The sequence below is a fragment of the Opisthocomus hoazin genome, chromosome 16 (assembly GCF_030867145.1).
Source record: "Opisthocomus hoazin isolate bOpiHoa1 chromosome 16, bOpiHoa1.hap1, whole genome shotgun sequence".
NCBI classification, from domain to species: domain Eukaryota; kingdom Metazoa; phylum Chordata; class Aves; order Opisthocomiformes; family Opisthocomidae; genus Opisthocomus; species Opisthocomus hoazin.
The window spans coordinates 22,074,337-22,094,187 of NC_134429.1; the positions used below are offsets into that span (position 1 = coordinate 22,074,337).

The window sequence follows — 19,851 nt, forward strand, 5'->3', positions numbered from 1 at the left end:
TATGCAAGCCTAAAATATGCCTTATGGACAAGAGTATAGTGCTATTATTTCTTCAGATGGCTTTACTGTTACAAATTTTTCACAGCAGCTGCAGGCATGTAGGCTTAGGATGGATGGTATCTATCATGGAGACTGTAAAAAGAGTTAAAACTGAGACACAGACTGCCAGATCTGCAACCATTAACTGAGGCTTTAGGGGGAAGCATTGAGGTTTTGGGAGTGGGCTTTCGCCTTCCAAAGGTGTCCAGAGATGTCGATGCTACCTGAATTTTAATAAAATGATAGGATACCAAGAGGGGAAATGGGGGATGTTAGTTTCCATTTTCTCTTGTGAACAGGGAGAAGACTTTAAGTAGAAATGAGAACTTGGGTTGTGTGAGGTAAATTTCTTTTTTTCTCAGTAAATAGTATTCCTTTGAGTAAAAAGTCCTGAGTTCTTGGATCAGCTATTTAGTATTTTCATATGTCTTAATATTTGTCTTCAAATAAATTGGAATATTAGCGATTAAGGTGTAATAGTTCAGTTTAATTTCTGTGTTGTAAGCATTACTTGGGAAATAAGGTTAATGACAAAGCAGATTTTGAATGTCAATTTCGTGTTTCTTGTTCCTCAAAATTGCTTTTTAGTTGGACATTTGAGTATTTGGTGAGGACAAGTACAATCCCATCTATGAGAATTTCTAGCAAATTGAGAAGAAATGTAGTCTTAGACTCTTATTACTTTCATATACATTTTGGAAAATAGGGAGCTGTTGTGCAAAAATGGTTTGAGTCTAAACTTGTCAAGTTTGTCTCTCCACACTTTTTGTCAGCTGGTTTCTCTGAGCGAGTGTGGCAGCTGGTGTGTTATTTCCCAGGAGTCTATTGTGACAAGAAACAGAAGAGAATTTTAGTGGCGTGAGTTGAGGACAGCAGAGAACTGTAAATTGGGCAGGAGCCGCAAAATACATTTAAACTTGCGTTCCGCTACTTCTGCTGCTCATAGTGCTGCTTTCTTTGGTAGGTCAGTAAACTCTCTTTTCTACTCAAATGGCAGTATAACAGGCTGCCCGGTATGTATTCAATATTTCATTGGTCAAAAGAGCATCCTTTTCCTGCAAGGGTGGGACAGGAAGAAGTCAGTTTACAAAATCAAACTGACACAGGTGTGGCATCAGCAGAAAAGAATTAAGTGGTCAGAAGAGGTGCTCAGTCTTAATAGCCAGTTCTAGTACATGCCTCTGCAGCAAGCTGTGTGCATTAGAAATGTCTTGTAGTTAATGTGCTTCAGGAGCTCAGTTTGCAAATACACACACATGCAGAGGTAATGAGTGTTTGTCCAAGAGTCACATCCAGTCATGTCAATTAGAATGGCATTCATGCACAGTGATCCCAATGGCTCCAAATAATACAGTTTCATTCATATTCATCCTAAATGCAAAATTTTGGGATATGTAAAATACCCATGTTATTTCCATATTAAGTGACATGAATGTCCTTAGGAACGCTGCACTGCAGTCAGCAGATCCCTTCTTGTTACTGCCCCAGCATTGAGCACCAGCATTCTAATGGATATACTGCGTGTCTTAATTAGCGTTACCTTTTTAAAATATGTATGAGAAATAGTGTCCCCGACCAGAAAACCAGAATTTGTTGCTCAGAAAATCAGTAATCAAACATTTAATTATTTTTGTGTAGGATAAATAGTCTCTCATTAGGATTATGTGCTCATGCTTCTACAAAGGTGCAGATTTAATCTATTTTACGATGAAAGATTAAAACCACAAATGCCATCTAATAGTAGATTTCCAGCAATAAGTAGCTATGTCACTTTGTGGCTAATGTCCAACATGAGATTTAATAGTAAGGATACTTGGGTACCTGTTCCACAGTGAAGACTAACTTGAGTATTGCCTGTAAGACAGGAATGAAACACTTGCTTATATGTGGGGAACATGGTAAAACGTTCCAAAGGACAGCACATAGTCTTGGAATGGGTAAATTGCTTTGCAGTAATTTTGCTAATTATTGATTAATTTATCTGCTTAGTTTCAGAATAAGTCTCACCAGACTGAGTAAAATGTCCTTGTGAAATGTTTTATTGTAAACTCCTCATGGTCAGTCCTGGTTCCTTTATGCTACAGTATTTGTTTGTTACAAAGAATACGTGCATTTGGTCTCTTACTATAAAATATAACTCCACGTTAGTACAGCTTTTGAATTACACAGTTTATTCTTATTTTTGCAACCTGGGAATCTTGAGGGGTTTTTGTTGTTGTGTTGGGTTTTTTGTTTGGTGCGCCCCCCCCCCCCCCCGGTATGCTGATACAGTTTCAATAATTTATCAGTTGGGTATTACACAAATGGGGCAGAGGGAGAAGCATTGAGGCGCTCTGTAAACTTTCAGCAACATGGTAGAAATCAAAGTGACTGAATAAAAACCTATTATCCAACTTGTGAAACGATGAATCAGCTAGATGGGGCTTGAAAGAGGATTTGCTGCTGTTGGAATATTCCCTTCTCCAGTGAGCATCATGCATGGTCTCTGGGTTATGCATGGTTAAGGAAGCAGCAGTGGTAGAACACAGAATTTTTGTGAAAGTTGTCCATGAATCTGTGGTGTTAACAGTTTAGTGGTAAGTTTACGTATAATACGTTCTGCTCATAACAGTGTCAGTGATTTGGAGCCATATTTGGTGGTCTCCTAAAAGCATAATATGAATTTTTGAGGTTAATTTAACAAGCCCAAAACCCCAAAACCTTCTGCACAAACCCAAAAAACCTTACCACTTTAGTATGAAACATTAATGCTGTGACCTTAGCATGAAAATACAGAAAAATAAACAGTTGCCACATTTGAAGAAACATAGCAGTAGCAATAGATGAATAGCTTCTTATCAGCAGTTATTCTTAACAAATTTGTCGGTGTGCTAGCCTTTCCCCACAGTTTTTTTCCTGTCTTTGGAGATGCGAAGGGTTTCCTCTTGGAGGGGGGGCACATGGCTATCTGTTCATGTGTCTTATAGGCAGGTTCCTTTTATTCTTCAGGAAAACACAGTAATATGAACTCTACTGATTAAATTGACGTAGTGTTTCCACAGCAAGACAAAGATATACATGTGTAGTCTGGATTCAGTCCAAAGCATCTTTACCTCCAAACTGGTTTAGGCCAGAGGGACAGGATGTTCCACAGAGCAAAAAAACCATGTGATTAAAGAGCATGAACTAACACAGAGTATATTATTAACAAAACACCAGACTGCATTTCATGTTGGGTTTTCTGGCTAGTGACCCATGGAGTTGACTCAAAAGGTTAACAGAGAGACAAAGGTCCAGTCTGTTCTAACATTAATAATCACAAAAGACTCCCTGAAGCCTTCTTCCTGTACGGCAGTCTTAAAAAGCTGTTCACACTGGTCCCAACAGTGGTACCAATACACCACAGCGAGACTGCTCGGGAGCGTGTGCTGAGAGAATGTTACGGCATCTGCTGGGGGTGTGTGTGTGTGTTTCGCCATTGGTTCACCATTCTATACGTGTCTAGCAATTAGGTTCCCTGTTATCTCCAGGCTCCTCATGCTGTCGACAACACCTTTCATTTCTCCTTTGTGTTCTGACTCACAGGTCTGTCAGTGCCATTTTGTCTGTCCCACCTTGTGGCCCCTGCCATTTTCAGGATGTGGCAGATACCTATGCATCCTGATCAGCATCTGGCTAGGCTGTGATCTATATGGGTAGACTATGAGTCACTCTGCTTTGTGACAAGGATGCATGTAGTAGATGCACGAGGTGATGGGTATATGGTGTTTGGCAACTTGTAGAGCACTTCACTAGCAGCTGACAAGAAATTTTGGTCATAAGAAGGTAGATAAGATGGAGTAGTCTTGTCTGGTCATGTGCAAGGAAGAGAATTCAAAAAATTGAGCCTTTTTTGTGGTTGTTGATAGCATTGGGAGATTCTGCTCCTGGGAATTTGCATGCCTTTGACCCCAGAAAGCCTGAAGAGATCCACAAATCTTCACCATGTAAAAGTTTCTTCAGGAAATGCAATCAAAAAGTGTCGGAACTGCTGTGTCCCATCCTGTCCGTGTGCATGCCTTTTCCCGGGAGGCTGCACTTCTGCTGTCCTTCTCTGTTAGCAGAGGGCTGAGGTGCAAGCAGGCCTCTGGATGCGTGTGAATCCTGGGGGTGTTTTACCAAAACTGCTTTTTGCTCTCTGGGCTGTGCGTGGGGATCTCGGGAAGGGGAGCATCAGGCTCGTCTGCATTTATTTTTCACAGAAGTTTATTACAAATGGACTTGTGTATCCCGGGTTTTCCTTTTCAGGGCTGCACAAATACTATCACTTCCTCCATTTGTATTTAACACTTTTTGCCAAATGGAGAGCTCCAGCTGTAGTTTAACTCCCCTTCAGTGTTGCAGGCTCATCATATTTAACATGCATTTTAGCCAGGAGGGAAAGGAGCGTTTGGTGCTGTGGAAGCAGTGGGTGTCGGATCCCTGACGGGCAGCGCACTCACTGCTGTTGAAGATGACAGCTTTTCCTGTGCTGCCCACGGCATCGCTCAGGAACGCGCCTCCTCCCTCGCGGAGATGCCAGCCGCCTTCCCCCGTCCCGTCAGCAGAGGCACTCCGCTCCTCCGGCCCCCAGGGAGAAGCCGCTTTCGCTAGCGCTTCCCCGCTGTGAACTAACTGCTGTTGCTGAAACCGAGGCGTCCTGAGGCGCCGCGCGCAGGGCTGCGCTGGCCGCGAGGAGGGAGGGGCGCGGGGGCGCGAGCCGCGGCCGCAAGCTGCGGAACCGGGAGGGCCGGGGCGGCCGCGCCCTCGGCGGCTGCGTCGCGCGCAGCCGGCAGCGGGTCCGCCGGCGGGCGGCTGCGCGCGGAGCGGCAGCGCGCGGGCCCGGGCGGGAACGTCGGCCTCGCGTCGGCGCCGCGCGCTGTCTCTGAGCAGGCGTGTTCAGCTGCAGACCGTCGGCGGGGCCTCGGCCTCCTGCGGCTGTCCGCCAGTTCGTTGGTGCTGGGCATCTCGGCGGCTTTGGAAGCGCGCTTGAGATCTGGTGAGCTTGCAGCGCAGAGGGAAACCCAAAGGGATATTGGATCCCAAATGCCAGAACTGTGGGGCTTTCTACCAAGCTCCGGTGCAGGTTGGCATGTAACGGTAAAGTTAGAACTCCGCGCCTCTTTCAGGCTCAGTCAGAGGAATCATTCCTAGGTCCTGCAAGCAATTAAAGGACCAAATTATTACGTAGTGTTTGTGTCCTTCAAAAAAGGACAAATATGGGGGAATCTTGAAGCAGTCCAGAGGAAACTGTGGTACCAGTGAAGTCAGAGGGCGTAGAAATTGTTTCATGTGACTTTGGTAAGAAAACGCACTGAAGTTTTTCGCAACGAAGTGGCAAACACAATGTACTGTGACCTGTTTTCTAACCCTGGGACAAGATTAAATTTGAACTGGTGACAAGGATCAGAATATTTGCCTAAGCAAACATGGTAAAAGTTGTGCTAAGCCTTTTGGAATGTTCAGTCACCCACTTCTGCATGATTTGCATGATAAAATCTCAAAGAATGGAATAGAAACACTTTTCATATGTAAAGTAACAATCATTAACTTCTTCCAGAATGTTCTATCTTTATACTGAAATGTTCTGTAGATTTTTCTGTAAGTTAGGTGGCGTAAAAAGGCAAATTTACCATCTTAAATGTGGTTTTCTGATTGCATCCCAGATATGTTAAGCTACGATTGGGTTTCCTTAATCCAAATGTTTTGGAATTAAAATTGCTTTTACTTGGAGTTCTGTAACTATTGATGTCACAGCATTTTATTTACTAGCAGAGAAGCTGTAGTCGGAGGCTGTAAGTCACAGGTTTTTGTCTCTTCATCTCTCCTTTTTGCGAGACCTCCCAAAGTCTTCACGACTCTTAAAATTATTCCTATTTTTTAGTAAAAGATTTTCTGTGATGCAGACTTAGAGGTATTTTAGCTATTTCCTGGCTACTGTCTCCAAATACATGAGAGATTATTTTGTCCCAGTACCCTACTGCACTGGTACTGAACCTTGTTTCACAGCCCAGCATCCTCCCACCTCAGTGTTCACCCACGAACAAAACTCTGCCACCTTTGACGTGGGCGCTCTGATCAGTCAGCGGCTGTGGAGCATCTTTGACCGAATGCAGAACCCTGAGCATTTCTTATGAAGGCCTTCGGTGAAAATGTTGGTGCCTGCGGCTTTCTGGGAAGCTGAGCAGCTTGGTGAGAGTGTGATGGGTGGTCTGCTACGTAGTGCCCAGGTGGCAGCTGCTTGCTTTTGGAAAGCCCTCCCTCCTTCCACAAAAAGGGAGTTCCTTCTCCTGCTTTTAGACTATTTGAGCACTTAGTCCTGGATTGTCCTGTGTATACTTCTAGAGATTAGCTTTCTCTCTGACCTGTGAAGCTTGCTTACTTTTCAATGAGTTGCAGAAGCTCAGTGTCAACAATCAGCTCTCCAGACATCTCGTAGGGCTCTGGGGTGCTGATTCACTAATATCTCACCTTTGGCACTATTTAAATATCAGTCCAAGTTGTAGGTGATATGATATGATATGCATCATTTTGCAGTCCAGAGCACAAATAACTATGAGAAATATCTACCTTTTCTGTATTACTGTTGGCAGATTTTACCCTTTGAATGTAGTAATGGATAACCTGATTATTACAAATGTTTTTAGAGATTATTATATTTGGTTTTATCGTAACATATTTAAACATTTTTTCTTGTCTGCTGGAATGTGGGTGTTTTTGCTTTTGTTTGTTTCTTCGTTTGTTTGGATTCCCCCCTCCTTTCCTCACTGCCACTTACTTCTGTTGTCTGTTTCCCAGACTGGTTATGTATAGTTGCTGCTAGTTTTAGATCCTTTGTGGCTTCCATTAATCTTGAATTTCCAGGGTTGTCAATACCACATTTGGGACAAGTGTTTTCTGATTAAATTCACTTTTTTTTGAACTGCCCTGATTTACAGGATCTGACCAAGAAAAGACATATTTTAAATATAATTTTGGTTGCTAGAGATGCACCTTTTCCTGCTGCAGGTATAGTTGGCAGCCCAGGGTTTGGCTACAAATCTACTTTGTTTCTTGTTTTTCAGGTCAAAGTAACATCCAGTCAGACTTTGCATGGTATGAGGCAGAAACAGGATTTTCTAGAACGGTGAGTACTTAGAGAATCAACAGGCTGATGATTTCCAGTGACCAAAAATTCGGGAGACACTGCATCCTAAATAAAATCAAAAGGGGGTCAGTAATTGCCGAGTAAATTCTGTTTTACCTCTACCTGTTTTATAGGTGGCTTCGGGGAGCAATTTAGGAAAGGTGCATTGTGGAATGACTAAATGTGAGCTCTCATGATGATGAGAGCTACCAGGGGAAGCTCACAAATGGAGTTTTGAAGGAGCTATTTAAAATTATAATGTGGGATGCAATTTAATGATGGTGTTCATGAGAAGACCTTAAATAGGGATCATGTAGCAGAGGATGTTTTCCCTTTAGCACTCACTGTCTTTAATTTTGGTTGTAAACTCTTTCGTCACTTTGCTAGATGTAGACTTTTCAAGCCTCTTTTTGGCTTTTTTCTTTTTCTTCCACAGCTGAACACAGGCCAGAAACGTCTCTCTTACCAGTTTTTAGTTTGCTGCTTTTCCAGGCCACTTTCATTGAATGGTTCCAGGAAAAGATAGAAAAGACCTAGCAAGGTCACAGAGTTCCTGTATTTCACCTCCTTGGCCCAAGGCAGGATCTGATAACCCTAACCTCCTCTCAGCCATCCTGGCAGATGATTGTAAAAGTCTCCAGTGATAGAGACTCTCCTATCTCCCTGCACAGTTTAAAATTCTTTTTAATAGAAATTTTTGCCCTTGTCTAACTTACAAATAATAAATAAAATAAATAAACCAACATGATTTAATTAATTGTATAGGAGCACTCAGGTTTTGACATGGGCAGCAGAGGGAGAGTACTATGAACTTGACTGCTCTAGCTTCATTTTGTGTCCCAGTGTGACCCACCAGATGAAAGAGGGCACGATTAAGGTATGTGTAGTTTGCTGCAATAATGACCCCCCTGCTCACCTCTTGGCCCCTTCATTTTCTTTAAGGTTCTGTACCCTGAAGAATTCTTCTTTATTCTGGTGTGTTTTCCTGATCTTTGCTCATGCTGGTTTCATGAAAGAAAATTTATTTCCTGTCTCCAGAGAGGATTGTTAGTAAAACTGGTGTTACAGAAATACAGATGGGAGAGAGACAGGAAAGGGACTAAATTAGCCCCAGCCAATAAACAGATAAATGATGTGCAAATTAGGGTCATATTTCACAGCAGGGCATACAGTAATGATTTACCTTGGAAAGAATAATGCCTTAAAAAACACACAGAGAAAATGTATTTACTAATATTGTTTAAAATTAGGCCCCAAAGGCAGCACAGTGAATGCCAATTATTTTGTCCAAGCCCTGAGTATCTGTCCGTTTGGTATTTTTTCTTGCAGTGTAGCCTGGGATCAGTGTGATCCAGAAATGGGAGTCTGGGAAAGCCACTATAGAGAAAATCCTTTAAGTCACTTTCAAGCTGTGAGGGAAAGAAGGCAAGTGCCAGTACCTATCCACAGGAAAGGATGAGTAAGTCAGATTTTCTGGTTGTGGATTGGATCAGTCGTGGTGAATTTATGGGTGGGCAGAAGCAGGCACTCCAGTGTAGAGAGCAGGGCAAGAACCGTTTAGAACGGAATTGTATGTCAAATGCGTTTGTTCAGAGCCAGGCCGTTCATACGCAGTAGTAGCCAGTTTATTACAAATACAGATTTCTCCGGTGACCACATGTTCTTTGATTTCTTTGAATGCTATGATACAATTAGTTTATTGTGATCTAGGTGCCTGCAGTACACTGAAGAGTTGCTTCTGCAGCAGAAGTAAATACTTTCTCATGAAGTCTAAAAAATTAGTTACAGAGTCCCCCAAGTTGTACCTACCTACAGGCCTTGTTCGTTGCAACCGAAATCCTCTGTGCTATGGTCTGTTGATGTGCAAGAGTCACATCCACAGGCCTGCAGTCAGTCCTGCTCTGCTCCGGGATGATCAAGAAGTGCCACTTTAATGGCATCTTTTCCGCTTTCCTCTTGGCTAAAGGAAAGTGATAGTGTAATGTTCAGTGATTTAGCAGATGTTTCAAAGTCCTCATCAATGAGATTACCTTGTTACCTAAATTAGGCATATCATGGAATTTCAGAAATGCAAAAAGAAATGTGCAAGCTAGGTTTGATTCGGCTAAGAAAGTTTTGGGATTAAACCATGTAGGGGAGGCTTCCTATGATACTGGCTTTTGACCAGAGTTTTATGGTCTTTTATTTGTCTGGTGCCTGTTCTGTCCCTAAAACACTAGTGCAAGGAGCAGATCAGGAGAGAAAATACAACTGGACGATGGACTTGGTTTGCTGTAGAGGAATCATTTACCTTTGCATTGCTTGCTTGCCTCCTGTCTTCTGATTTACTGTGACCTGCAAGGGAACATTACTCTACCATGGCCAAGGCATTCAGGCAGAGCGAATTAAGCAATTAAATTATCAGGTGATGGACGTAAAAATCTCATCCACGCAGTGCATGGATTTAGCAATCTGACTCCTTTTAGTTTATGCCTTTCTATTATGTAATGTGTGTGTTGCTACATAGATGCACGCTCTGTGCAAAACAGAGGTAAGCAGCTGTTCTGACGTACACGGTAGCTGACATGGAGTTCATGACTTCTGTCAACTGACCGTAGAAGAAGGTGACAGTTGGGGTTTCTGAGGATAAACTGTGAATGTGGACAGTCCATTTAATAGAACTTCCCTTCCCAACTCGTCCTTTCTTGAAAGCCTCCGTCAGGAGTTTGTAGCTGTGACTGAGCTAACAAACACATGAAAAAACCTTTCTTTTCAGTTGAGTGCATTTCACCTCCAAGTATCCATGAAAGAGTGCGCAAAGCTAGGCAGTGTCCAGGTGCTGGTGGGTTTACAGAGAATTGCAAAGGGAAGAAAATTCCATTTTGGTGGAGGAGAATAATGCTGATGATGATCTGGCTGAAGATCCATTTGGTATGACAAGTAGAGGCAATCTAAGATGCATGTGTTTTCTGAGAACATTGTTGAGATGCAATGTTTGTCAATGCCCACTGTCCAACTCGGCAGTTCTTGGAATGATACATGTAATAAAGGCACATCAGAATTCTAGCTCCCTCTTCCTGTACAGAGCTACTGCTACACAGATTGTCGTTCTAGCTGCAAGATCAGTAATGGTAGAAAACACACCTGTCCACAGTAATTCTGTCATTATCAAAGAGGACAGGGCATTAGAAATGCTGTTGTGACTGAAAATACAGGGAAACCTGAAACCTTAGGCTGGAGGACTGAAAATGATGCAACATGTTTGCTGGGACAAACTTCTGCAGTTAGGTTAGACCAGGGTGTAATGGAGAAAATGCTGCTGCTGCTGGAGAGATCTGCTTTGCTCCCATGGCAGGAGTTCTGTGTGTTGGTCTGATCGCGTAGTCTCAGACCATACTAGAACAGAGGAGAGAGAGGGTGTCACTTCTGGCTTGGTAGAAAGGTTTGATTTTGAATTAAAGGGGAGGTTGCAAAAGGTCACGAACACTGACTCTGCAAGTTAAAATAGTTTGTTTTCTTCCCTTTTATTGACAGTACAGAAGGTCTTAAAACAGTCTATATGTTTCTGCCCTGTTGAAATTCTCAAGGGAAGGTAATTCTGAGGGGAAGCCGAGATTGTGTGGGCCAGTATGCCTTGAACTTGAGGGAGAGACTAGCCCTGGTCACCTCTTCTGTTGGGGAGAATGTACATTATGCCCAGAGTTCCCAGGACCAATATTATACGACTGTGTGCTCCTGTATCTGTGAGCTGGGTGTCCAGGCTTTATTGTTACTATCATTCATGGAAAGTAAAAGATAGGGCCTGTCTGAGGTTCATGGACTGGATTTGATGGCAGCATTTCTCCTTAGGCAAGTGGGTGGCTTGAGAAGCTGTGCAAAGGTAGGTAAGAAGTTAATCTGCAGGAAGACACTTGTGTCGAACCTGTTTTTTCTCCTATCCAGCTTGCCCAGAAACAAAAGATAGTGACAAAAATCTACTTTTATGTTGTATAAATCTCAAATACTAATTTTCATCTCTGTAATTTATGGCTTTTCTTCAGTTGTGAAATCTGATCGCGTTATCACATGGTGAAGACACTTATGATACTTGAAATTTAAATGAGCCCATATTGCGCTATCTTAGGATGTCCACTTTATTTTTGATCAAAAAGTTTTCCCATTTTATTATCTCCATGTAGCCTGATCACATAAGCAAGTCTCCTAGTGCACCTGGATTTTTAATGTGAAAAAAAAAAAAAAAGGAGGAGGAAGAGGAGGTTGGAAGCATTTGTCACTTGGGCACGGGAAGGTTGTCCATCATCTTGGCCAATGTGGAAAGAAGAACCAGGAGAACATGGTCTGTTTGAACACATTGGTTTGAGGCTATCTTGTTCTCTCTGACCATACGACCTCAGAAGGGGATTTTTTTTGTCTTTGCGAGAGATAGTAAATTGGCTTAGTGTGGAGTGGATGTGATCTAGCTCTGTCCCTCCTGTCTTTGAGAAGAGATTGGTTAGATAGGTGCAAAACTCTCTTCCTTACTGCTGCAAAGGACCATTAGTCTTGTGGACTGAGCTCTCATATAGCAAAAACATCTTCCACCCATGTTCTCTCTTACTCCAGTGATCTCTGTTTGACTAATGCATGTATTCCACGGAAGCATGCATGGTCTACTCCTTCACTCTGTAGTTTAGTTTATTACAATGGATGATCTCTTCTAACTCTGAAAAACATCTATTCTACCTGTAATTTGCATTTGTTTCGGTTTAATTTTCAGCTCTTTGTTGGACCAGCTGCTTTAGAAGCCCTTGCTCTGTGTCTTATTCAGGAATTCAACAGATATAATTATTTAATTAGATTATTGCAAGATATTTTCCAACTCGTAAACCATTTCTGTCATTCTTCTCTTCCAGTACTATCTTTCTGTTGTGGATCCCAGAGCCAGACTCAGGTTCCAGTGTCATTTGCATCTGTACCAGGCCTAGAAGGGAAAATACTCCCTGCTGGTTAAGGTATTCCAGGGCTGCGATCAGACCCCCTCCTGGGCAACGCCTCTGTGTGGGCTCAGCCTCACAAGATTGGAACCAGTTACTCACTTACTGATTCCTACATCTTCAGACATAATGCTGACCTAGAAGTTACACTAAACTTTTATATAGAATCAAACCCATGGATTCTCGGCAAGCTTTGCTAGTCCTACATCCAAAGAGTTGGTAATATTGCTAAGAAACTGAGTAATTGTGTCCCTGCAGAAATCACTTATTCCTCATTGGGGGTGGGGGGGAAGCAGAGAAGTCAAACTAACAGCAAGCCTGTTTTTATTCTACCAGGCAGGAGATTAATTAGATTACTTTGAGGCCTTACCTCCAATTTTATATCCAAAGGTCATAGCTCTTGTTGGAGAGATCAGTTAATGTATCAGTGTATCAGGCTCAACACAGAAATGCCATCCAAACAATGTACAGGGAACTTTTCCGTACTGCCTATTTGTCCTAGCAGATAGTTAATCTGGGTTACTGTTTGCTACCTGTAACACTTTCTCTTGCTCAAGAGTGATAGCAAATGTTTATTTGACAGAATGTTCTGTTCCTTTCCTTTCCTCTTTTCTAACACCCCCCCACACCCCCCCCCCCCACGCCCCCCTCCCGGAAATGCAGGCTAACTCCAGAGCAACTCCAGGCTGCAAACATCAATAGCAGCAGCCAGGTGTCCACTAATAGCCCCTATTGGAAACAGGACTGCTATCTGATCTAGTATGGCTGCCTTCCTGTTTTAGTAGGAGGTTGTGTTTGAAAGAGCTCACTAAAAAGATCTCCAAAGGCCTCCATGCTAGTCCTGCAGACATTGCTTTCCAGCATACTAATTAATCAATTTTCTTCAAATGCTATTCATACCGTACATTGAAAGTGTGGAGCACTATGCAAGTCTGTATCATTCCGCTGCGTACATATGATGCAAAGCAAGTGGTAGTTACCAATGCTGGTTAACACTTGGGAGTGACAGAAGTCCCAGTTGCTAGTGACAGAAGGGGAGTGGGAGATGATAGGCGAGCAAATGACTTGTATCATATAAATGTTTGTTTCTGATGTGGTGGGGTGCTAGAATACCACTATCAGAGATGGATGTTTAGGAGGGAAACAGAATAAGGATAAGACGTTAAAAACCCTTATGCCTTTGACCATGCTTCAGAGAAAGGCAAACTGTACTCATCACCCAGCAAGTGTTCTCAAATGTTGTTCCCATAGGAGAATTTGCTGAGCCATGTATGCTTGTCAAGTGAGGATACGCAGCCCCTGCTTGTTTCTGTGCTCTATGGAAGTCTGCTCATGGCTGTACTCTGGTGCTTTGAGGGTTGCTTTGGTGTTTTAGGCAGGCAGAGGCCCTGAAAGAGACTGCCAAGCTCCATGAGTGGCATAGGGGTGTCCTTTTTCTGTTACTTCATCTCTGCCCTTTTCTCTGCCTCAGTGGATGTGAGAGGCAAGAAAGGCTGTCAGAGTGGCTTTGGGGCCATCCAGGAATATTAAAGCACCTGTCTGTATCTGTTTACACTGAGTGGTCATACCGCACCCCAACATCTGCCTGTCTCTGTAAGGTAATTGATTGTTTGTGATGGCATGGAGATATCCCTACAGTCTCTGCCTTCATGGCAGAAAGGGGATGACACTTTCAGGCAGAAAGGGGATGACAGCCCCTGCCTCTCCTGTCTGACAGGCACTCTTTATGCGTGGAAGAGGCTAAATTAAAACCAGAAGAAATAGACTTTCTGGTTTTTCTTGATAACTGGTATAAAGGAGAGAAGGGAGCAGTCTGTGCACTGCAATTAACATCGAGTGCTATTGCAACTCATCCTGTAATGTGATATAGATACAATCTCGGCAGAAAATTGAACGCTGCACTGAGTCAGAAACATAGAGCAATGCTGGGTTTTGAAGAAAGTAATTAGCCCCAGGAACCCGGTGGTTTCTCATTTCCTCTGTGGTAAACACAGGGAAGTCAGGCAGTACTTCCCATAGGCTTTCAAAGTCAATTTATTATAACCCAAAGTTTTAATGAATGCTTAGCTAGAGGCAGGCGCACCTCCAGTCTTTCTGCAGCACCCACCACGTACCGCTTGGTGCCATGCTGCTTTTCTTTTGTGAGCTCTGAGTGCCCCGTCTCTGGGCACTGCTGAGCCAGCCCAAGTCTCTGCCGGTACAGCTGCTAGAGAACGCAGCCCTGGTACAGCATCGCTTTGGTGCCCTTCACCACCTCTCCCACAAAGGGCGATGCTGCGTGGTGGACCTGCTGGGGTCACCATTCGCCATGCTTGCCTGCAGCCGGGTGCTGCGGCCTGCCCTCTGCACAGTGCCTCACGAGAGCACCTCTTCCCGTCAGCCCTTGGTACAGCAGTGGCCAGCCCTTCCTTGTGCTGCCCTGCACTGGGGCTTCATAAAAGCAGTGATCTGAGGTTTTCCAGAACTCGCTGATCATGTGAGTTCTGCTTTCCTTCTCCAATAGAAGATCAGAAGTGTACTGAATCACAGAAATAAGACGGCCGGTAGCCAAGAAAGCTTTGAACTTACTAATGACAGGACCTACTGGTTGGAAGCTGCAGCTCACAATTAATACGAAAAGCAAGGAATTGAGCTGTTCAGGTAACATCGCAGGGATGACAGTAATCTCTGTTTATGCTCTGTCTTTAAATGAAAATTGAGTTTAGTTCTAAAATATACGTAGCCTGTGCCTGCTTTGGGTCACTGCAAGTTCCTGCATCCAGGATACTTGCTCCTGTTTTCAGACATGCAACTTGTCACCTTTCATTATTTTTTCACATCCAGAAAAAAACCTGCAGGGTCTTTGGGGCATAAGCATGTCCTTGTCTCTTGTGAAATGCATAGTCCACGTGAGGCATCGCAGTGAAATGAAATACCATACTTCAGTGAGTTTACCACACTGCTTTGGGTGTTCCTGCACCTCTTTTCCCGAAGCTGCACCCAGCAGCAGCACTTAGCACCAATATCTTGCACGGTAAGTATCTGGCATGCCTGCAGTTAACGCTTTTGTTCAGCATTTGCCCAGAAGTGCATGGTAGCCTAGCACGTGTGTTGCCTCAGAGGAGTGTTTTTTCTCAGCCTTCTTTCATGCAGTTGCTGGAAAAACAGAACATGATAAATATAATTATCTGCGTGGTTCTGTATCTTAAAGTGTTGGTCGCAGGAGCTGGTTAGGAAGTAAACACAAAACTCGTCATTTGGACCCTTTAAACTGTGTGCAGGATTGTAGCCTTCTGATACCAAGTGCATTCTCAATCTTCTGGATTCTATAAGTGCCCTCTAGTGACTAATTCTCTGAACTGTGTTGAGTTTTCATTGTCAGAGAGAGACCGGCCATTGAAGGGGTGGTTGTCTGGTGAGGGCAGGAGCTAGGTAAATGTTCTAATATTATTTTGAGGGTAGCACTAGTTTGTCCTGAAGAAGCAAGTAGAAATGCTCATTGAACAGCCACTGCACAAAGATGAGGAAAGCTAACGACTAAATGCATGCACAGTGCTACTGTGGAAATTGCACATCTGAACCAAAACACGAGTCATCAAGTGCAAACCAGTGCAGGAAAAACTATTGGGCTGTCACTGCACAACACCTGAATGTTTCGGTGAAGTGTGGCATTAGTGAAATTTTTCTAAATAATTATCCTCTAAGGTTTGAGAACGGCCCGTGGCATTCTGGTTTTCATTTGATGCAGCAACCATAGACTAGACTGAGAGATTACTGATGTTTCATTTGTATCGTGACAGCATTCCAGTTTTTCTAAAACCAAATTGGTTGTTTACTAAAGACTTGCGTAAAGATCATGCAAGATCATGGAGCTGATCCTCCTGGAAACTGTGCTAAGGCACATGGAAAATAAGGAGGTGATTGGTGACAGCCAGCATGGCTTCACTAAGGGCAAATTGTGCCTGACAAATTTGATGGCCTTTGACATCAAGGTTACTGCATTGGTGGATAAGGGAAGGGTGGATGACTGATGTCATCTTCCTGGACTTGAGCAAAGCATTTGACACTGTACTGCATAACATCCTTATCTCTACATTGGAGAGACACGGATTGGATGGATGGACCACTCGGTGGATAAGGAATTGGCTGGATGGTCACATTCAAAGAGTTATGGTCAACGGCTCAGTGTCCAAGTGGTGACCAGTGACAAGTGGCTTTCCTCAGGGGTTGGTATTGGGACTGGTGCTGTTCAACATCTCTGTCAGTGACATGGACAGTGGGAAGGACATGGACCTGTGGGAGCGAGGCCAGAGGATGCCACACAAATGATCCGAGGGCTGGAACACCTCTGCTGTGAGGAAAGGCTGAGAGAGTTGGGGCTGTTCAGCCTGGAGAAGAGAAGGCTCCAGCGAGACCTTAGAGCGGCCTTCACTCAGTACCTGAAGGGGCCTGCAAGAAGGCTGGAGAGGGACTTTTTACAAGGGCACGGAGTGATAGGACAAGGAGTAATGGCTTCAAGGTGAAAGCGGGTAGACTTAGATAAGATATAAGAAAGAAATTCTTTACTTTGAGGCCAGTGAGGTACTGGCACAGGTTGCCCAGAGAAAAGTTGTGGATGCCCCCTCCTTGGAAGTGTTCAAGGCCAGGCTGGATGGGGCTTTGAGCAGCCTGGTCTAGTGGAAGGTGTCCCTGCCCATGGCAGGGGGCTTGGAACTGGATGATCTATAAGGTCCCTTCCAACCCAAGCTATTCTATGATTGAAAAACAGTTTCAGCTGTTTTACAAAACAATTTGAACTATGGTACAAGACTATGTCCTGCCTTGTGTATTTGTCAGTAGTGGGGGCATTTCTGTCCCTTTCTGTTAGAACTCTGTGTGCAATGTGCGTTGTAGTTGCGTGGTACACTTGTCAGGGGGCATCTTGAAGATACTTCTTAATGGATTGTTGAAGGAGCATGGTCTCACCTTGCACCCAAAAAGAATAGGGTATATTTGCTCTGTTCACGGAAAGGATGGGTGCAGACACGAACTCCTTTTGTCTTTTGTAATATCCAGACAAGTTTAGGCTTACAAAGTGAAGACAGCAGTCGTCAGAACATGCATACTTGTTTCTTTAAAAATTCATGGTCTTATCTTGTATAGTAGTTCACTATGTTGAATTTATTTTCTCAATGAATTGACAACTCCATTTTAATGCAAGTGGATCAGTGCTGTTACCATTGCTGTTTATTCTGCAGCAAAACACCAGGTGTCATTTCTAATGGTGTTCTGGGTGTGGGTCTTTTTGGTGTGTTTTTTTGTTGTGTTTTTCCTTAAGTGAAAATTCCAGTGCCCTTTTAAATCTTTAATTGCATCCATTAATATAGCCAGTGTGGGAGTTTGGTGAATCCACGTTCAGGAACTGATTTATCTGGGCTATTAAAGTCATATGACAGCATGCTAAGGGCCAGATATGGAGGTGGTGCGCAGACTGGCATATATGAGACTTCTTTATGTTCTTACATTGTGTTAGCCTCCCACCAACTTCCTTACGCCTACTCAGTTGACATGTAAGGGATGCTAGGGCAGTGTAATTTATGTGGTAAGTTCCTCTTACCATAGAAGCATTGAGAACGTATAATTGAAATGCATCTCACCTTGTTTGGACTTGCTTCTTTTTTTTTGTCTTACTCTGTACGGTGTTCAATACCATAGGCCATAGACCTTATTAGTATCACCTGGCATTTACAGAAATATAAATTTACTTCTTCAAATGATACCATAAATGTTGTGGAAGGCAGAGTTTCTTCTGGATTTAGCAGTGGAGCAAAAGCTCTTGTGTACCTGGAATACACATACAGGAAGAGTTCAAGGGAAGAGGGCAAACTGACATCAGCTCTAGAAATGATCTGAAAAAGTGGATTGTGGAAGGTGCAAGGACAATTCGGATTTAGACAGCGCTTCAGCCTGTATGGTGAATGCCTGTATTCATCTAGATAACTGCAGTGATAACCAGCAATAGGACTTGAGCAGATGGAATGAAGCTGTGTCAGGGGAAGTTCAGATTGGACATTAGGAAAAGGTTCTTCACTGAGAGGGTGGTCGGTCACTGGAACAGGCTCCCCAGGGAACTGGTCGCAGCACCAAACCTATCAGAGTTCAAGTTTTAGGTAGTCCTGCGAGGAGCAGGGAGTTGGACTCAATAATCCTTATGGGTCCGTTCCAACTTGAGATACTCTGTGACTCTAACTCTTGCAATTTTTGTCATTGGCAGAAATAATTTTAAGTAAATGTAACACTGTTATGAGCTTGCCATTGAAGAAATGTCTTTGTCCCTGATTTACAAACTCATCACCATTACAAGTAGTCTAGGGTTGAGCTGGCACCTGTTTAAATTATTCTAGTGCAAAAGAATGATAGCACCAAGAAAACTGCTATATTTCCCGAAGGAAGTTCATCAATAATGTGTAAAAATGTACTGTGAAAAATCAGTGGGTTAGTGTTGTGCATATGGAAACATCTAGAGTCATGCCTGTGTGCAAGAGGAGGTGATGCGGATGCTGACACTTTGTTCTCTGGATGTGAGCTGAGATCTTTGTGTCTCGCTCCTCTGCTGGAAGAGTTCCTGACTGTAGCTTTTTGAAAGTGTATTTTTGCTAAAATACAAAGACTGCCTAAGTAGAATAGGAAGATGCAACAGACTGGGACATGGTGGTTTCAGAGGCAGTAACCAAACAAAGAAGCTGTTGTACAAAGCCACAGAAGCTGAGTGGTTGTTTCTCCCCTAATACCTTCTGAAACTCACCCAAAGTTTCTTGGGCAATTTAATTTATCTCAGACAAATATCTTGAATCCGTGGCACTAAATACTATGCAGCTTGAAAGAACCTTGGGAAGCCACTGTGTTGTATAATATATATCTCTCTCTCAAACACTGTGAAAGCAACAAGTGTTGAAAAGCGTACGTGCTGTAGAGTATCCCTGGCAATGAGTGTGCCAACTCAGCTACGGTACTAAGGCCTAGCGCAGCAGAGCTGACTCAGTCAAATACTCTTTCCATGAGAGCTAAACATTGGCAACAAAATGGGTAAGAGATTTTAACTTTTTAATAAATTATGAGTGCTTTCTTTAATCTAACCTTTCCACTTAATAATTAACTAATAAGGAGTGGCACCCCAGCCCCACCACCAGCCCCGGTCCCTGCAACCTTGAAACTCATTCTCCAAAAGAAGACGAAGGGTTTTTTGTTTTTCCTTTTGAAAGACTTTAGTGCATGGACAATAATTAACTTGTCACTTCAATGTGGAGTAGGAAAAGAAGGATATTTCGTTCTTTCTGTATTATTGCCACGTTGGGGTGGTCAAGATGACAGATTAAGCTAAACCACTTATTCCTTCTAAGGAGCAAGAAATATGCAGGGTTTTATTCTGTGCACAGGGAAGCTTTAGTCTTTTCCATGCTACGGAAAGGAAAGTTGTCCAGTATGTGACAGCATCAGTAACTTTGAAATTGTGCAAACTGACTTGAGATAAGCTTGGCAATTACTATTCTGTAACCTATGCTGCTCTGGATTTTCCTCACCTATTGCCCTGCTACCCCACCTTCTTAGTTGTGGAGCTCAGGAGGGGATAAATTGAAGTCCTCCAAAGTAAGCTGTTTTTCCCCTCTTTAAATGAAGTGAGTTCTGCTAAATTAGAAAAGAAAAAAAAAAAAAAAAAGGTCAGTTCATCCGAGAGCCTTCTCCTGCATTGTGTCTTCAGAAGAGAATACAGTTTCTGAG

The 19,851-nt window shown here is 43.2% G+C and overlaps 1 protein-coding gene across 9 annotated transcripts in view; it reads left to right on the forward strand.

Moving 5' to 3' along the window:
• The window catches only part of SLC45A1 (solute carrier family 45 member 1), a 79,617-nt gene that overhangs the window by 36,456 nt on the left and 23,310 nt on the right, over positions 1–19,851 (forward strand). For 8 of the 9 annotated variants that reach the window (XM_075437467.1, XM_075437465.1, XM_075437468.1 and 5 more), the window contains one exon: positions 7,101–7,162. In XM_075437467.1, coding sequence (XP_075293582.1) covers positions 7,134–7,162 — 29 coding nt within the window. In that variant the 5' untranslated portion in view covers positions 7,101–7,133. Of the gene's footprint in view, positions 1–7,100; positions 7,163–8,491; positions 8,622–19,851 lie in introns of all 9 variants that reach the window. The other variant, XM_075437466.1, reaches the window with a different exon arrangement.